At 38.4% G+C, this 15,183-nt stretch overlaps 9 protein-coding genes across 9 annotated transcripts; 2 read left to right on the top strand and 7 right to left on the bottom strand. All coding sequences in view use genetic code 12, as the record gives it.

Moving 5' to 3' along the window:
- Positions 1–465: 465 nt before the first annotated feature.
- Positions 466–1,824, top strand: CANMA_002781 (uncharacterized protein; the record flags this gene model as incomplete). The annotated part of the gene is made up of 1 exon (XM_051814887.1): positions 466–1,824. One exon carries the CDS (start codon positions 466–468, stop codon positions 1,822–1,824), a length of 1,359 nt encoding a protein of 452 aa, XP_051671752.1.
- Positions 1,825–2,047: 223 nt separating this feature from the next.
- CANMA_002780 (uncharacterized protein) lies at positions 2,048–2,500 on the bottom strand (the record flags this gene model as incomplete). The annotated part of the gene is made up of 1 exon (XM_051814886.1): positions 2,048–2,500. The coding sequence occupies one exon, from the start codon at positions 2,498–2,500 to the stop codon at positions 2,048–2,050; it is 453 nt and encodes a 150-aa protein (XP_051671751.1).
- A 951-nt stretch (positions 2,501–3,451) lies between these two features.
- On the bottom strand, positions 3,452–5,695 carry CANMA_002779 (uncharacterized protein; the record flags this gene model as incomplete). Its single annotated transcript, XM_051814885.1, has 1 exon — positions 3,452–5,695. The coding sequence occupies one exon, from the start codon at positions 5,693–5,695 to the stop codon at positions 3,452–3,454; it is 2,244 nt and encodes a 747-aa protein (XP_051671750.1).
- A 1,367-nt stretch (positions 5,696–7,062) lies between these two features.
- On the bottom strand, positions 7,063–7,419 carry MRP17 (mitochondrial 37S ribosomal protein bS6m; the record flags this gene model as incomplete). Its single annotated transcript, XM_051814884.1, has 1 exon — positions 7,063–7,419. The coding sequence occupies one exon, from the start codon at positions 7,417–7,419 to the stop codon at positions 7,063–7,065; it is 357 nt and encodes a 118-aa protein (XP_051671749.1).
- A 742-nt stretch (positions 7,420–8,161) lies between these two features.
- MET14 (adenylyl-sulfate kinase) lies at positions 8,162–8,764 on the top strand (the record flags this gene model as incomplete). Its single annotated transcript, XM_051814883.1, has 1 exon — positions 8,162–8,764. The coding sequence occupies one exon, from the start codon at positions 8,162–8,164 to the stop codon at positions 8,762–8,764; it is 603 nt and encodes a 200-aa protein (XP_051671748.1).
- Positions 8,765–8,851: 87 nt separating this feature from the next.
- Positions 8,852–9,574, bottom strand: VPS2 (ESCRT-III subunit protein; the record flags this gene model as incomplete). The annotated part of the gene is made up of 1 exon (XM_051814881.1): positions 8,852–9,574. The coding sequence occupies one exon, from the start codon at positions 9,572–9,574 to the stop codon at positions 8,852–8,854; it is 723 nt and encodes a 240-aa protein (XP_051671747.1).
- A 155-nt stretch (positions 9,575–9,729) lies between these two features.
- IFG3 (Ifg3p) lies at positions 9,730–10,837 on the bottom strand (the record flags this gene model as incomplete). Its single annotated transcript, XM_051814880.1, has 2 exons — positions 9,730–10,747; positions 10,815–10,837. 2 exons carry the CDS (start codon positions 10,835–10,837, stop codon positions 9,730–9,732), a joined length of 1,041 nt encoding a protein of 346 aa, XP_051671746.1.
- A 242-nt stretch (positions 10,838–11,079) lies between these two features.
- Positions 11,080–12,924, bottom strand: FET33 (putative oxidoreductase; the record flags this gene model as incomplete). Its single annotated transcript, XM_051814879.1, has 1 exon — positions 11,080–12,924. One exon carries the CDS (start codon positions 12,922–12,924, stop codon positions 11,080–11,082), a length of 1,845 nt encoding a protein of 614 aa, XP_051671745.1.
- Positions 12,925–13,170: 246 nt separating this feature from the next.
- Positions 13,171–14,757, bottom strand: KRE62 (Kre62p; the record flags this gene model as incomplete). Its single annotated transcript, XM_051814878.1, has 1 exon — positions 13,171–14,757. One exon carries the CDS (start codon positions 14,755–14,757, stop codon positions 13,171–13,173), a length of 1,587 nt encoding a protein of 528 aa, XP_051671744.1.
- Positions 14,758–15,183: the final 426 nt, after the last annotated feature.

The raw sequence follows: 15,183 nt of genomic DNA, 5'->3' as shown, positions 1-15,183 counted from the left end.
AAACGAATGTAAATACGCCGTATATGATTTTGAGTACGAAATTGGTGGAGGTGAAGGTAAAAGATCCAAGATTGTGTTTTTCACTTGGTCTCCAGATACAGCCCCAGTCAGATCTAAGATGGTTTATGCTTCTTCAAAGGACTCTTTGAGAAGAGCCTTGAATGGTGTTGCTGCTGATGTGCAAGGTACTGATTTTTCAGAGGTTGCTTATGAATCAGTCTTGGACAGAGTCAGCAAAGGTGCTGGATCTCATTAGATGGGTTATAGGGCGGTATGAATATATATAATGCGTATATATTAAGCTAGAAAAGTCTGATAACTCTATAATCTTTTATGGAAGATATGCTTTGCACCTCAGTATTATGTTTTGTTTATTTTTTTTTCTTCTTCGGTGATAAGAAATCCAGTCTAAGAAACACCAAACAGATTCACTAACGTGTATTAGCCCGACTCTCACACCCAACAATGAATTCGAAGTTGGAGCGGGCAACTATCGCGCAGAAGATTCAAGTGTTGGACCACTTCCATTCGTCAGGAAATTCGCAGATGAAAACAGTCCATAAATTCAAACATGAAATGTCAATATCAAAATCATCTTTAAGCGAATGGCTTAAACGGGAAGACGACATACGACAAAGATTTGCCCAAGAGGAATTCAAAATGTCCAAGAATAGCCGCAGGAAAGTGAAATTTAAATACGAAAAGATAAATAAAGCCATGGACAAACTAGTGCAAACGAGATTGGACAAGAATGAGCCAATCACTGAACCAATATTGAGAGAGTATTGGTCTGTATATGCTCACCAGTATGGAGTGGATGATCCCAAACGATTGGTTAGCTTTAGTCATGGATGGTTGAGCCAATTTAAGAAGAGGCACGGTTTACAAAGAAGCTCAGTGTCGAAAAGGAGCTCACCAAGGCGTCAAAATGGAAACAGGCATGGTGAAAACGATGTTGAAATGAAAACGGGGTCTGAATCTGATGCAGATAATGGCTATGGAACCGGTGGTGACAAAACAAACAACCTTTCTCAGGTGCAATCCTTGCAGGATAAGGATCTTGATCCACAGTTACAGGAAGCGGGGTCGCCAAATCTGCCGACTCACCGCAACAAACGAGAGCGCTCAAAGATCATGAAACAAACGCATGAAAATATAGACCGCGATACTGCGAATGTATTAGCATCAATCTCAAACGACTCCTCGTCAACTTCAGAAGATGCTGACCTACGACTTGATTCAGCCAAGGACACAAAAGTGACACAGATTCCTCCATTGTCCCACCTCCCACTACATGACAATATACGCCGGCTATTTGTGCACCATCCATCGAATAAGCAGTCAGTAGAGCTGATTAATTTACAAAAAGATAGTGACACCGAAGCGATTCGACGTTTGAACCAACATCACATATTGAAGCCAGTATCTAACAAGGAACAAGACTCGCCACAACCACATCATAAAAGCCTTTCTCAATCCACGAAGGATGTAGCAGCGGCACTAGAAACAAATACTATCGAGTTGTCCAATCCAGTTGATAAAAAAGCTACCCAGCAACCAATTGCAACCATTCAGTCACAGGAGTCAGTGTCAGAGCTAGAACCGGAGGCAGAGACAGAGCCAAGTCCTACAGAGTCCAAGGGATTGGGAAATAACAAAGAGCAAGCCATTGACATGGAAAGATTTATCCGCGACACTGCCGCAAGATTCTTTCAAACAAATGCACAACAATACCCCAAAACATACAAGCTATTTCAACAGTTTAAAAAAGAGTTTCTAGATGAATTAGCCATCACCAGAAAAGAAAAGAAAATCCAGGGTTAGTACGTTAGCACGCTATCACGTTAGCACATTTTCCCTTAGCTGATATGTTAATAGAACCATTACAGAAAAAAAAAAAGAGTCTGTACGCCCCAGAAGTATTTATTCACATGTATCATTAAATAACATTTTATTCCCAAAATTATATATTTCCCAATTCCCAGTTATCTCTTTCAAAATAAAAAAAACAAATCCACCCAGTGGTTGTCAATTACTAAAACAGACATCACATAACATTAGTAAAGTCAATCTCAGTATCAGCTACTTCAACTTTCAAACTTGGTTCAACACCACCACCGCCGCCACCACCAACATGACTGACAGTTCCATTTGTAGCCTCATTACCTCTGCTTTTCTCTTTCTCACATTTACACGAATCGCACAGTTTGGTGCATTCTTTCCCTTCTAGATGGAAGTCATCCAAATCTCGAGTCACTTGATTAACTTGTTGCGAACCAAACACACGGTCTTGTGCATGAAGTCGATTATGGATGGTTGATCTTGGAATTGTACGCCTTGCCGCTGCTGTGGGTGCTGCTGAAGACGAGGATGTAGTCGATGATGACGATGATGGCATTTGGTATGTGGCAGGTTGCAGTGGGCCCGATACTTTGTTGATTCTGTTGCTTATGTCGAGATTGGCGTCATGTTTGGCATAAAGATAATTTCGTAGGGCCATGTCTTTTTATTTTATATGTACTTGTTAGTTTTGTGTGAAGTACTCTTTGAATGCAAAACAAAAAAACAATAAATAATAAAAAAAAAGATCCGAATATGGAGTTGCTATTGCTTTATGTAAAAACTCAGCCTATCACCAGCGTGGTAATGATTAAGTGTCGAAAACCACAAACAAAAACGACTTCAAGAAGAGAGGAAAAAGAGTTGGAAATATCAATATATATATTTATATGCATCGTATCTGTTTGTTTATTATTATTATTATCAAACAGTAGTAGTAGATACCGTATGGCTCCATGATTGTGTGTTCAAACAAATCATGTCATATATCCTGACGTGGAATGTTTTTAACCTTCTGTGCATTTTGGTAAAAATCAAAGACATAAAAAAACAAATTTTTTTTCTTTTAAAGTTGCAAAACTTGAAAATTCACTTTGCCAATAACAGGAAAGAAAGAGGAGGTGGTACATCTTAGAGTAACGAGGTAAAGCAATTTGTTACTTAGAGACATGCACATTTGAAGAGACGCGTAGCGTGCATGTTCCAAAGAGGACGAGAGTGTGTTGTGCACAACGTACCGCCACAAACCAATAGGCAGACGAGGTTAAAAAAAACCAAAAAAAAAAAAGTGGGGTGATTTTTTCTTTCACAAAATAAACGGTTAAGATCTAAGACAATAACTTTTTAGTATTTGCCTTAGAGGAATAAACGGCACAAGTCGGCTTACTCAGACCCCCCCCATCCCTTCCCCTTTCTATCCCCGCGAGAGATTTCTTCTGCAGGATTTCAAAGATTTCACTTTCGGACTTGTTTATTATTATTATTTTTTTTGTGACCGCCATTCTTAGATCATGATCTTTACAAAGATTATTTCTACTAAAACCTTATCTTCGAATCAATCGGAATTATGCATTTTAGCAACGTACAACTACCATACATAGTTAACTCACATCTACTGTCCTATCGCCATTTGTTGCGATTTCGGTGTTAGTTTCAATCCTATTATAGCAATACCCAAAGCAATGGTGAGAAACTTGAATTTCAAATTATCATCAACTAAGTCATCCTTCAGTCTCCTTTTTGACTTGGATTTCGAATCCTTTGTCGGCCCCATTACATATGATCTTATCTTATGAAGCATATTCAACTCTTCATCCGACGAGGATGATGAGGATGAAGTGGCATAGTACTCTTCGTTCAAATTTGTATCATCCTCACCGTCTGCACCTAGTTCCCAAGTATCATTTTCAAAGTCAGAATCTGCCTCATCCTCACTTAGCGAGTACAAGTCGTTTGGGCGGAAGATTTGCGAGGCAAACTTTTTCACTATTTTATCATTAACAAAATTGGATTCCAGTTGTTGATCGTTGGACTCCTCATCATACGAATACACTTCTGGAGCTGCATTGAGTTCACCATTGTTGACGCCAGCATGATTGATTCCAACTGGGTTGGTGGCAAACTTTTCATTCTTATTAAACACGGCATTGATCGACACTGACCTCAATACTCTCTTTTTGTTGATTAACATGTTCTTGGACTCTTCAATGAGTTTTGCATCCGAGTACTCCATTTGTTTGTTCAATGCTCTCATCGAATTAGAAGACTGCTTTTTGGCCAATTTCTTGATATTCTTTTTCTGTTTTTGCAACTCAAACCCAATATACGATAACAATTTTTCATTATGTAGTTTCAACGATTGAAGTTCAAACTTGAGCTTTGTAACTTCCTGTCGAGTCTTGTTATCAGCGTTTATGTAACTCGAACGCTTGGACGACAGGTCAAAATCATCATACGACATACGTTTACTTGTATCAAAGCCGGTATCTTCAGAACCGGTACCATTAAGGGCAAAAAATGTCCCGTCTCGGTGATTTAGTTTAGCGTAGTCCTCGACAAATGACTCTTCAATCACGTCAAATCCCAGATCCTGTCTATGCACCTTTTCGGGCATAGAAGTGTATCTGACCGAGTCTGGTTCAAACTCCACCTTTATCGGTAGTATATCATGACTATTGTATCTAGTGTGAGTAGGTTTTGTTTTCGAGTATCGTTTGACTATCGAATTGTCTGGATTGTCAAACATCGCATCCTTGTCTTCTGTAGTGGACGACGATACCCCAGGTGTTAATTTGAATGGCGATAATACAAATTCATTAGGTTGGGGAATAGATTGTGAAGCGAAATTAGTTGGTAGTGACTGTCTTTTCCGTTCTTTCGACTGGGGGTCTGGCGAAGGTGGGAACTGGAAATGAGATGTAACTTTAATAGAGTCTGATGTACCATCTTTTTCGCTGTAGAACTCTTCACATACATCACCACCTTCTTCTTCATCCTCCTCCTCTTCATTTGCTATCTCATTCATGGTGTGAGTTGCGTGGTTTATAAATTGATCAATACTTTTATCTTCACTCTCTAAATCATCGGTAATTGGACTCTCCAATTGATTGACAAGTTCTTCATTCTTGTGTGCTAAAAACTCAATCTGATCCATTAAAACAAGCTTTGAGCTCTTTTCAACTTCATATTGATGCTGAAGAACCTTATAGTCACGTAAAAGTTTTTCATATTTATGCACTAAATTATTATCACGATCACGAAGTTCGGCCACCGATGGAGCAATGCTAATTGAAAGTTGCAGACTCAAATCTTCTACTTTGTTTTGTAAGGTTTCTACTACCTTCCTGTACATTGATTCATTTTTCTTGAAGGCCTCTTGTATTCCATGTTTTTCGGATTCCATATCAACAACAGTTTGTTCAACCAATTTTATGTGGGATTTGAGCGAATCAATTTCCTCCTGATTCAGGTGTAGTTCATCTATTAACCGTTGATTGTCAACTTTTATATGCTCGTATTTGAGTAAGGTGTCAGCGAATCGTCGCTCTAGTTCATCATATTCTTGTTTACTTGTCTGTTGTTGATGTTGTTGTAGGACATCGGCATTTAATTCAAAAGAATCAACCGACGACTCATTATCTGGTTTTAGTTTTTGAAACCGACGAGGAGATCTGCTAAATCTAGCTTTTGATGGCAGACCTTTGCTGTGTTTTTCGATTGAGTTTAATAGGGACAGATTATTTGACAAAGGAACTACCTTGGGTGAAGAGGTTGCATTCTTGCTCATACTATCAATTGAATCCTGCATTTTTATAGTTATATCATGATTTTCACCTCTATCTGTGCTGTCATTCATATTATAGTGGTGTGGAGGATCAATGGGATGAATATGATGGTGGATGGGTGGTAGAGAGAGAGTGTTTGTTGTAGTTATTGTTGTAGTTGTTGTAGTTGTTGTTGATGATTATGTCAAAAAGGAGTGACTGAAAATGGAATAAGTTAAGGCTGTTGAATAGTGTTTGAAGTGATTGGGGGGGGAGGTGTTTAATCTATTGCGGTAGCGTATCAAAGAAAGAAGTGTAGTTTTTAAGATTAGAAATTGGTGGAGATTTTGGTAATTCTTCTTCTTCTTCTTCTTCTTCCTTGTCTTCTTCCTTGTCCTCTTCTTTTTAATTGTAATGTTTGTTACAAAAGAATAATTAAAGTTCATAAAATTTTTTTGGATTTGTTTGTTTGTTGTTTATAGTTCCACAATACAAGAGTAACAATACAGTACAATACAGTACAATACAATACAAACTACTTCACATACAACTTTCATAGCTTAAACATTTCTAACCACATACACTAACACACTTTAATTGACGACTATAAAATTAACCAATAAAGGTGATTAGCTCTAGCAAACATTCCATTCCCTGGAATAACTTGAAACTCAACTCTAACAGTTTAACTGAATCTGTAACATTTAATCCTTACATTGTATGCTAAACACATGGTTTTTTTGATTTTTTCTTTTCCCGAGGAAACCTACATAAACGTGTCTCATTGGTTAATTGCATCTTCTTTTTGTCATTTCTCTTGCTTTATTTGCCTCTGCATGGTTTAACTCTTTCTTCCATGTTTTCTTTGTGTATCGATGGTTGTGTATATGTATGTTTTGATTTCTTCCTAAATCAGTGGATTCTTTTTTTTTTTTTTCATTTTGTAACCCAAACCACTCTCTATTTCTATTGAAAGATAATACTTAAATACATACATACATACATACATATTAGATTCTCTTTCTTCTTCGTCTAATTTACTACACACTTTATACCAAGTAGAAGAAAGTATAAACTACAGCACATTGCAACTAATAACTGCCTTTATTCCTTTTTAAGGTCTAATTTAGAACCGTGTTTTTTTGTTTAGTGGGGTAAAGTGCCTTTTTCTTTTTCTTTTTCTTTTTTTTTTTGACATCAACGGCTATCTATTTTAATGCCATATTTCGTAACTTGAGTTAACGCTTTAGAAGCTCACAAAGCAAATATTGGCTACATCTCTTTTACTGATGCATACAGGCCCTACAACTAACTCCTGACATCTCTATAATCGTTACTTCATTCAAACAGTACAAACGGTCTAAGCTAGATCCATTTCTGACCACCTATTTACACAACAACAGTCAAACATCGAGCACCCAAACACATGTCCCCTTAGATCTTTCGCATACATTTACAATCAATTAACACCCAAAGCTTGATCTATCGACGTACCTGGATTCAAATTCTGTTTCAAATCATGTTTGATGATACTAGCACGCAATATTCTCGGATCTTTCCTCAACGTTCTCAACAATTGTGCTTGCACTTTACTCGAGGAATCAAATCCCATAAGAAAATGGTAACCCTGGAAATGTCTTTCTTGTTCCTTTGATATAATTTTGGGTAATGGCTTGGCTCCAAGACTCGTTATATCTCTAACGATTCCTCTGTTATTTAGTATCAATTTACCGACGGTGGAAGCAATCTTAGTGGCTTCTTTTGTAACTTGCAATGGGTCCGTAATACGGGCAATAGCAAAAAGTTCGTAGTACATTTGAAGTTTCGGTGCTTTGGTACTGCCAGCTATGTCAGTTTTACCTGGAAAAAATTTTTTTTTCTGCAACAAAAGAAGGCGAGATTGAAATCCGAGCTACCAATTACAATATGAAGGGGGCCTCTGTTCAAATTATAGAGAGAGGGGGGGATACAATGAAAGGGGAAGACCACGCTATTGTTACATTCAAATATTGTAACTATTTAGCCATATAGTGCGATCTACATCATCCCTTCATACAGTTACTTTTCCTTCTCTCTAAATGCGCAAGTAAAGGGAACGACTAGTCAACACTCTGTATTAAATAACTAGTGTGCTTCTATCTTTCAGTAAACTCTCCTACTGCCGAGCTATTTAGATCCACCATCCCACACTCGAGTCGGTCTGTCGCATTTAATCAAAATATATAAACCTAGCACCGTAAAATACAACCTCAGACTTGTTTCATAAACCCCACCCATAAGGATATCCGGTTACGACACTTCTCGACCCTACCCCTTTTCCACTGTTGGCTGCAAACACACACACAAAGATCTATTGGCGTAGACTTAAATCTTATTTTACCACACCCTGTCACAGATCACGTGCAATGATAAATTGCAACAATTTTTAATTATTTAATTTTTTAATTTTTTAATTTTTTTTCTTTCAACAAAGCGCTTAATTTTGCAGTGAAATTTTTCACATCCATTATATATTTGCCAAACCTAAACATACTTGCTTCTATATATTCACTACAACAATGGCTACTAACATCACCTGGCACCCAAACTTGACCCACCAAGAACGTGCAGAGTTAAGAAAACAACAAGGTGTTACCGTCTGGTTAACTGGCTTATCAGCCAGTGGGAAATCCACCATTGCTTGTGCTTTGGAACAGTCGATATTGAATCGTGGATTGAATTCGTATAGATTAGATGGTGATAACGTCAGATTCGGCTTGAACAAGGACTTGGGGTTTAGTGAACAGGATAGAAATGAAAATATCCGTAGAATTAGTGAAGTTGCCAAGTTGTTTAGTGATTCATGTTGTGTTACCGTTACTTCATTTATAAGTCCCTATAAAGCCGACAGAAACTTAGCTAGAGAGTTGCATGCTAAGGATAACTTGCCGTTTGTTGAGGTTTATGTTGATGTGCCTATAGAAGTTGCTGAACAAAGAGATCCAAAGGGGTTGTATAAAAAGGCTAGAGAAGGTATTATTAAAGAATTTACTGGTATTAGTGCCCCTTATGAAGCTCCTGAAAACCCTGAAATTCACATCAACAACCATTCAGGACTCACAATTGAAGAAGCTGCTGAACAAATTATCGACTATCTTTTGGAAAAGAAATATATTAATTAGAGCCAGCTTCTCTACCCCACAATTCACCATATATAGAAACGCATAACTCACCATGCCCAAACACAAATTATATTTATTTAAAGCTGTTCACTTTTTTAAACTATCTAATCTTGCTTGTAAGTCATCTTCATCAGTATTCGAGGGCCCACTTGCGCCTCCACCACTTTCACCATTGGCACCCACACTCTCGGCAACTCTCCCATTATTGACCGTTTCTTGACCTGCATTGATTCCAGTCGGGATATCTTTCAAATTAGAATTCAAATCAACTCCAATTTCATCAAGTACCTTGCCCAATATTTCATCAATCTGTTCCTCTTCCCCTAACTCATCTTCATCCATAGCCATGGCATCATCAATGGCATCATCCATAAACTCTTGTTTCTGATCCATCATGTCATTCTCCTTGGCAAATTCTTGAGCTATTCTCGACAACTGCGGCAAGTTCATCGATCTATTCATTCCCGATAATACTCTAGTTGCATCGCGCATTGACATTGCCATTTGCTGATTGGACCTAACACTTTGCACACGCAATGAGATCGCCTGTAATTGCGCCTTCATCGAATTAAACTTGTTTATATATGACTTGGTCCTAATTAAATCTTTAGCTTGGATCTTTGCACTCGATATTTGCCCCTGTTTGGCTGACTTTTTGATATCACTAATCAATTTCTTCTCCTGTTGCTGTAATTTGGTTACTTCGCGGGTGAGTTCTCGCTGAGTCTTCTCCAACGCCCTTTGGTTCTTCCGAAGTCGTTCTTGTGGAGTTAGCTTTTTACCAAAAGCCCATTCAAATAATTGTGACATGGTTGGTTTGCTATAAGGATTAAAAGGCACTCTTTCGGGATACACACACACACAACTTTTCATTTTTTTTTTTGGTTCGTAATTTTTTTTCTGGTGTCGATAACAAGGAGAAATTGATTGTTACATTAGGCTACTATGTCCTTTTGATTAACTACTTACAATTTAGCACCATTCAAGGCCAATTGTACAGCTTTATAAGCCATACCTAACCCTGCTTGATATCCATACCCCCCAGCGCCATAATTATGCACAAGTACCTTCCCCTCATCAAATTTTTCCTTTTCAATCCTTGTTCCACCATGTCTTCCTGGCCTCAACCCAGCAACTACTCTAATAACCTCCAAATCCTCAATCTTGTTTCCATGAGGATTATCAGTTAAAATCTTGGGAAACAATTGGGTTGTTCTCTGCAACACGTCATCACTTTGCTCTTTCAATGTATCGGAAGTCCAATCGCCCCTTTGGTAAAAACCTCCCAAAATCAATTGATCGTGTGAATAGGGTCTTTTGATTATATACGTTGGTTCTTCATTACCCCAACGCATAACATTCTCCATGATGTGGGGCGCCTTGATAACAACAACTTGACCTCTAGCTGGATACATGTTTTTATCTTCAACCCCGCCCAACGATCTAGCACCTAATCCAGTACAATTAAACACAAGCTTAGTGTCAGGACCATATGCTTGTACGATATGACCCAAATGTTTTCTAACAACTTGGACTCCTTGTTGTTCCAAGTAAATTTTAAAATTCATCAAGAATTTAGGACAGTTGAAGTTCCATGATAGAAAAGTAATGCCAAATGCAGCACCAGACGGCAATTGACTCTTGTCAATCTCATGGTACTCCTGTAAATAACTCTTTAATGAATCGATTTTACATTTAGCCAAGTTGAAATCCCAAATTTCAGTTGATTTGTACCTATCCAACCCTTTAGTCTTTCCACCAATGGCTTTTTGCACTTTTGCCAAATTAGTATACGTCAATCGGTCATACTCCAACACATCGGGATCGTCACCAGTTATGCATGAGAAATTCCCACCAGCGTAAGGAGAGGTGTACTTGACCGATTCGTCCCCCGGCAAGTACTCGGCAACTATAGTTATATCTCTGGCATCGACTCCACGTTCTAACAAGCAGAAAGCGGTATAGAATCCAACAATTCCAGCACTAAGAAAGGGATGAAAGTTAGTATTTGATTGTTATTTTACCTCAAGGGGGTACCCATTCAACATACCCAACAATTACAATCTTTGTCATTGTATTTTCGTCTGTGGAGGTTCCTTGCTGAATCAGTCGCTTTCTTTCGTGATTATGAGAGAACTTTATATAATCTGATGATCTTTTAGCGCGCATTTTCTATAGGGTAAATCTTAGCGACGATAGCCGAAACTTGCCCCAAAAGATACCCAAAACCCCACCTTACAGCACCACCACTACTACTACTAAAAAAACAACAAACATATCATTAGCTATATATTACGTAAAAAAATGCAGCAACATCATCTTCCACCATCATGTTCATCAAGTATTGCATACAAACGTTCAATGACTTCGGCAGAATTATCCTTATTCACATCTTCTATTCCATACTTGTAAATCGACCAAATTCCATACACGGCAACCAAGGTACACAAAGCCATGGCAATGTACCCCTTGGCAGTGAATCCTTCCGGTAATGGAGGTTGTTGCAAATTTTGACCCGTCAAATCCAAGAAATCCATATTCGCAGCAGCATTACCCTGGACAGGTACACTAACATTGTGACAAACTTGTGCATGATTGGCGCTAATGTGCTTTTGATGGGCTTGGATCTCCTCCGGCGCTTCAACCAATACCAATGCTAAACCTTGCTCTAAATGCCAATCAACGTGACAATGGAAGAACCAAACACCTGGATTATCCGCCTTGAAACGCAACACAAAGTATCCGTTAGGGTTGACTTCAACTGTGTCACGAATCATGGGATATTGTGGATAATCCGTCATTGTATCATTATTCGGATCAAACTCAACAGGGTGATCTTCATCATCAGTTCCAGGACTGCGTGAAATGACTTGGAAATTGTGGCCATGTAAATGGAACGCATGTTTTCCCGGATCATGATTATTTAAAATCAACTCAACCGTTTCGTTGCCGTGTAACACAAATGTATTAGTATTTGATCCGTAGATTTTGTGATTAGTGGCCAAATCACCACTCGATAAGACAGTATACAAGATGGGCACTTTTGGAGGGACATAGCTCTTGTCATTAAATAACGCATAAGTGACTCCATCCCCCAAAACTTCCATGGAGAAGTTTACCTGAATGGTGACATCAGGCTCAGGTAATAATTTCTCACCACTTAATGGCTTCAAGTCAAAATCATTGAAACCTTCAAGTGGACCAATAAATTTCTCAATGTCGTAGTATGGATAATGCATTGGTCTTGGTGCATTGCCATTATACACTAAATAATTTGTGGATACCAATTGCAACTCTTCAGGCACAAAGTCCAACATTTCTGCATCCAAGGCATTTATAAATCGATAGTTTTGATCAAGTTGCGATTTGGTCTTTACAAGTGCCACGTATCGTTGTCCGACAGTTATATAAATGGAATCCACCTCATAGGGTTCAACAGCCACCCCATCAATTTCAACAATGATGAATCTGTGACCTTCAATGTATAAATATTGCGATACAAACAATCCCATGTTGACAATCCTCAATAGGTACGTCGTATCTGGCTTGACATTCCACGTAACATTCTTTGTTTCATTGAATAAACTATTTTGTGGTATTGGTTCGGCACCAGTGGGGTTAAACCTCGACAAAAATTGTTTGATAATCTCAGGCGACTCCAAATGATAATGATCATTGACACTAAGTGTCACATCTTCGTCATACGAATATGGCTCATCATTTTTGTCGGCATATTCAATGACAATCATTCCTCTCAATCCATCACCATATTGCGTCCCACTATGTGAATGGTACCAATAAGTTCCAGTTTGTTCACCAACGTTAAAATCGTAAGTGATTTTAGACCCGGGACCAATCGGACACTGAGTAACCATTTCAGGTCCATCTTCACCATTAAAGCCCCTTTGCATCAATCCATGGAAATGTAACGATGCATTTCTATCAGGTAGTCCATTGTAAAGGTTAAGTACTACCCTATCGTGTTGCTTCACTCTGATTGTAGGATTAGGCCACTGGTTGTTGATACCAATCATATTACGCTCGTGCAATCCATCAGGATTTGCTTTGACGTATCCTATTTCCCAATCAAAAGTATGAGTTTTGGATAGGATAAGGCCGTACAAGTAGCTTAGTAGTAGGAAAACCTTTATATTCAACATGAATTGGGAGATCAGGTGGAGAAAGTCGTGTTGCTGATTTTAGAGAGAAAAAGCAAGGAGAAAAATCGAGAGATATTTCGTAGATCATCGTTTATGTCTGCTTCTTCAATTTGTGTAACAAATTATCACGACAAAGCAAAATACACGCCCAGACTTTTGCAACTTTAGTAGCAATATACAACAGTAATTGTTCTTACACGACCGCTACATACATACACACACATGATGAAATTGAAGAGATTCTCATCATCCAGATCCAAATACAGACGGTGATCGGCACTTGCTTTCAAGTGAATTTTGGGGAAACTGATAACCTGCATCACTCCACGTATCCAACTCCCAATCCAAATATGCATTCAAATGTGATTCAATATACGAACTTGTCGGAAAACCTTCTGGGTCACAGGTTAAATCCATGGCATCCAAAGGTTGATATACTCTGATATAATCAATATAAAACTTTGCTGGAAATTGTAATTTGTCAATTTGTAATTTAGGATTCCAAATTTTGGATAAGCCCATATTGAAAATGATTGACATTGGTTCTTTAGTTATTTGTCTCGACCCAATTAATCCATTGGCACGCAAGGCTGTTTCATTTATAGTAAACATGGAAACCCCATTCATTTCAAACTTGACATATCCATGTCCCAGTGGTAAACTCCTGTATTCCATGGCGAATTCAACAAACCCATCCAGTTTCAATATCGTGGCTAACGAAATTGATTCTTGGTAAATTGTCCCTACATCTTCTCTGATATAAGTAACGTTCTTGTTGTTTATATCAACATAGTCGTAATCGGGTCTCCACCATTCATCGAATGGTGCAACTTGCACTGTTTGGACTCCAACAACACGCCCATGCTCAAACAATCCTTCAATTATATCAATTTCAGGAGCACCTCTTCCAACACCGGTATTTGGGTGGTCTTCACCAAAACAAGTGCATACGCTCAATCGCTGGCCTGGCAAGTAGGACATATTTTCATTCAAAGTTGATTGGTTGCGCGTGATACCTAAATCACAGTCATTATAAGTGTATGGCCATAACCCATCTGTTGTTGCCAAATAGCCGGGACGAGCCAAATTTCCCAAAGACCAAACAGCTGGCCATAGTCCATACTGTACATCTGGGGGCAATTTTGCTCGAACTTCAATTCGGGCTTGTTTGTTAAAACATAATTTGTTCCAACTTTGCAACATTGCTGATACATATTGCAAGTTGGAATGATTGAACTTGTCAAATGTAATCACCAAACTTCCATTCTTGGTAGTTGCCATATGAGGTAAATAATACTCCAAATCTTGCGTTGCTCGATAATGTAAATCCACCGCGGTAAAGAACTGATCTTCATGCTCACCAAATGTTCGATTTTCTTTATTAAACTCATCTGAAAAAACCAATTGCCAGTTGTGACTTTTACTGTACTCATCGCGAGATGTATCGTGGTCTATCAAATTTGTCCTAATAGCTTTCAATTGCTGGTACTTTATATTTGTCAATTTCTCCACTTTAGCTCCTTCTTTAACTGGGTCATTCAACAATTTAGTTGAAGTGATGACGAAAACAAGGGCAATCACAAAGAGCGCCAAAACAACAGAAACTGCAATAAGGTACCTTCTCCCATTTTTACTCCAAATTGATTTTATCGGTTTAATTAACTTGCTACTCTGGGGTGAAGTGACATTGATTTCTGATGCATTGGTTGCCTGTTCGTCAATTTTGTTTTCATGTAGATTTTCATCTAGATAGTAATGAGGGCTTTCAATGTGCTTGAATCTTGAACTATGGATTAACCTATTTTCAAAGTCACTCAGAGACAGCAGCAGCATATTCTGTAGATATTGGGGGGGGGGGGGGGAAGAAGGTTAAGTAGAAGACTGGTATGTAAAAGTGCCAGCTAGACGTTCTTTTTGAAATCGCCGGCTCTTCCACCTCCCCTGAGAGCAACTTTAATTCTAGATTTAGCAAGATTCAAGTCCTCGCTTAGGATGTAAATGTTGAGTGAAAAATAGCACAAGCATACCTCTTCTATTCTTTCCACAAATTGAATCATTTGCAACTCTTTAAAAAGATACACAAAAACGCGTAACTTCCATCTTCCATGCAGCTACTAACTTCTCACGCCCTAGACCTCCGAAATTCCAGTCAACAGGAGTAACAGCATTTACAAAAAAAGAAGACGCAACAACGTGTGCGTTCATTCAGTATATCAAATATAACTAAGAATTTCTATAAATTTACATCAAACAAAGATT

This window comes from Candida margitis, assembly GCF_024628925.1.
Source record: "Candida margitis strain CBS 14175 chromosome Unknown scaffold3, whole genome shotgun sequence".
In the NCBI taxonomy this organism is placed as follows: Eukaryota; Fungi; Ascomycota; class Pichiomycetes; order Serinales; family Debaryomycetaceae; genus Lodderomyces; species Lodderomyces margitis.
This window is presented reverse-complemented; position numbering and strand designations above follow the sequence as displayed.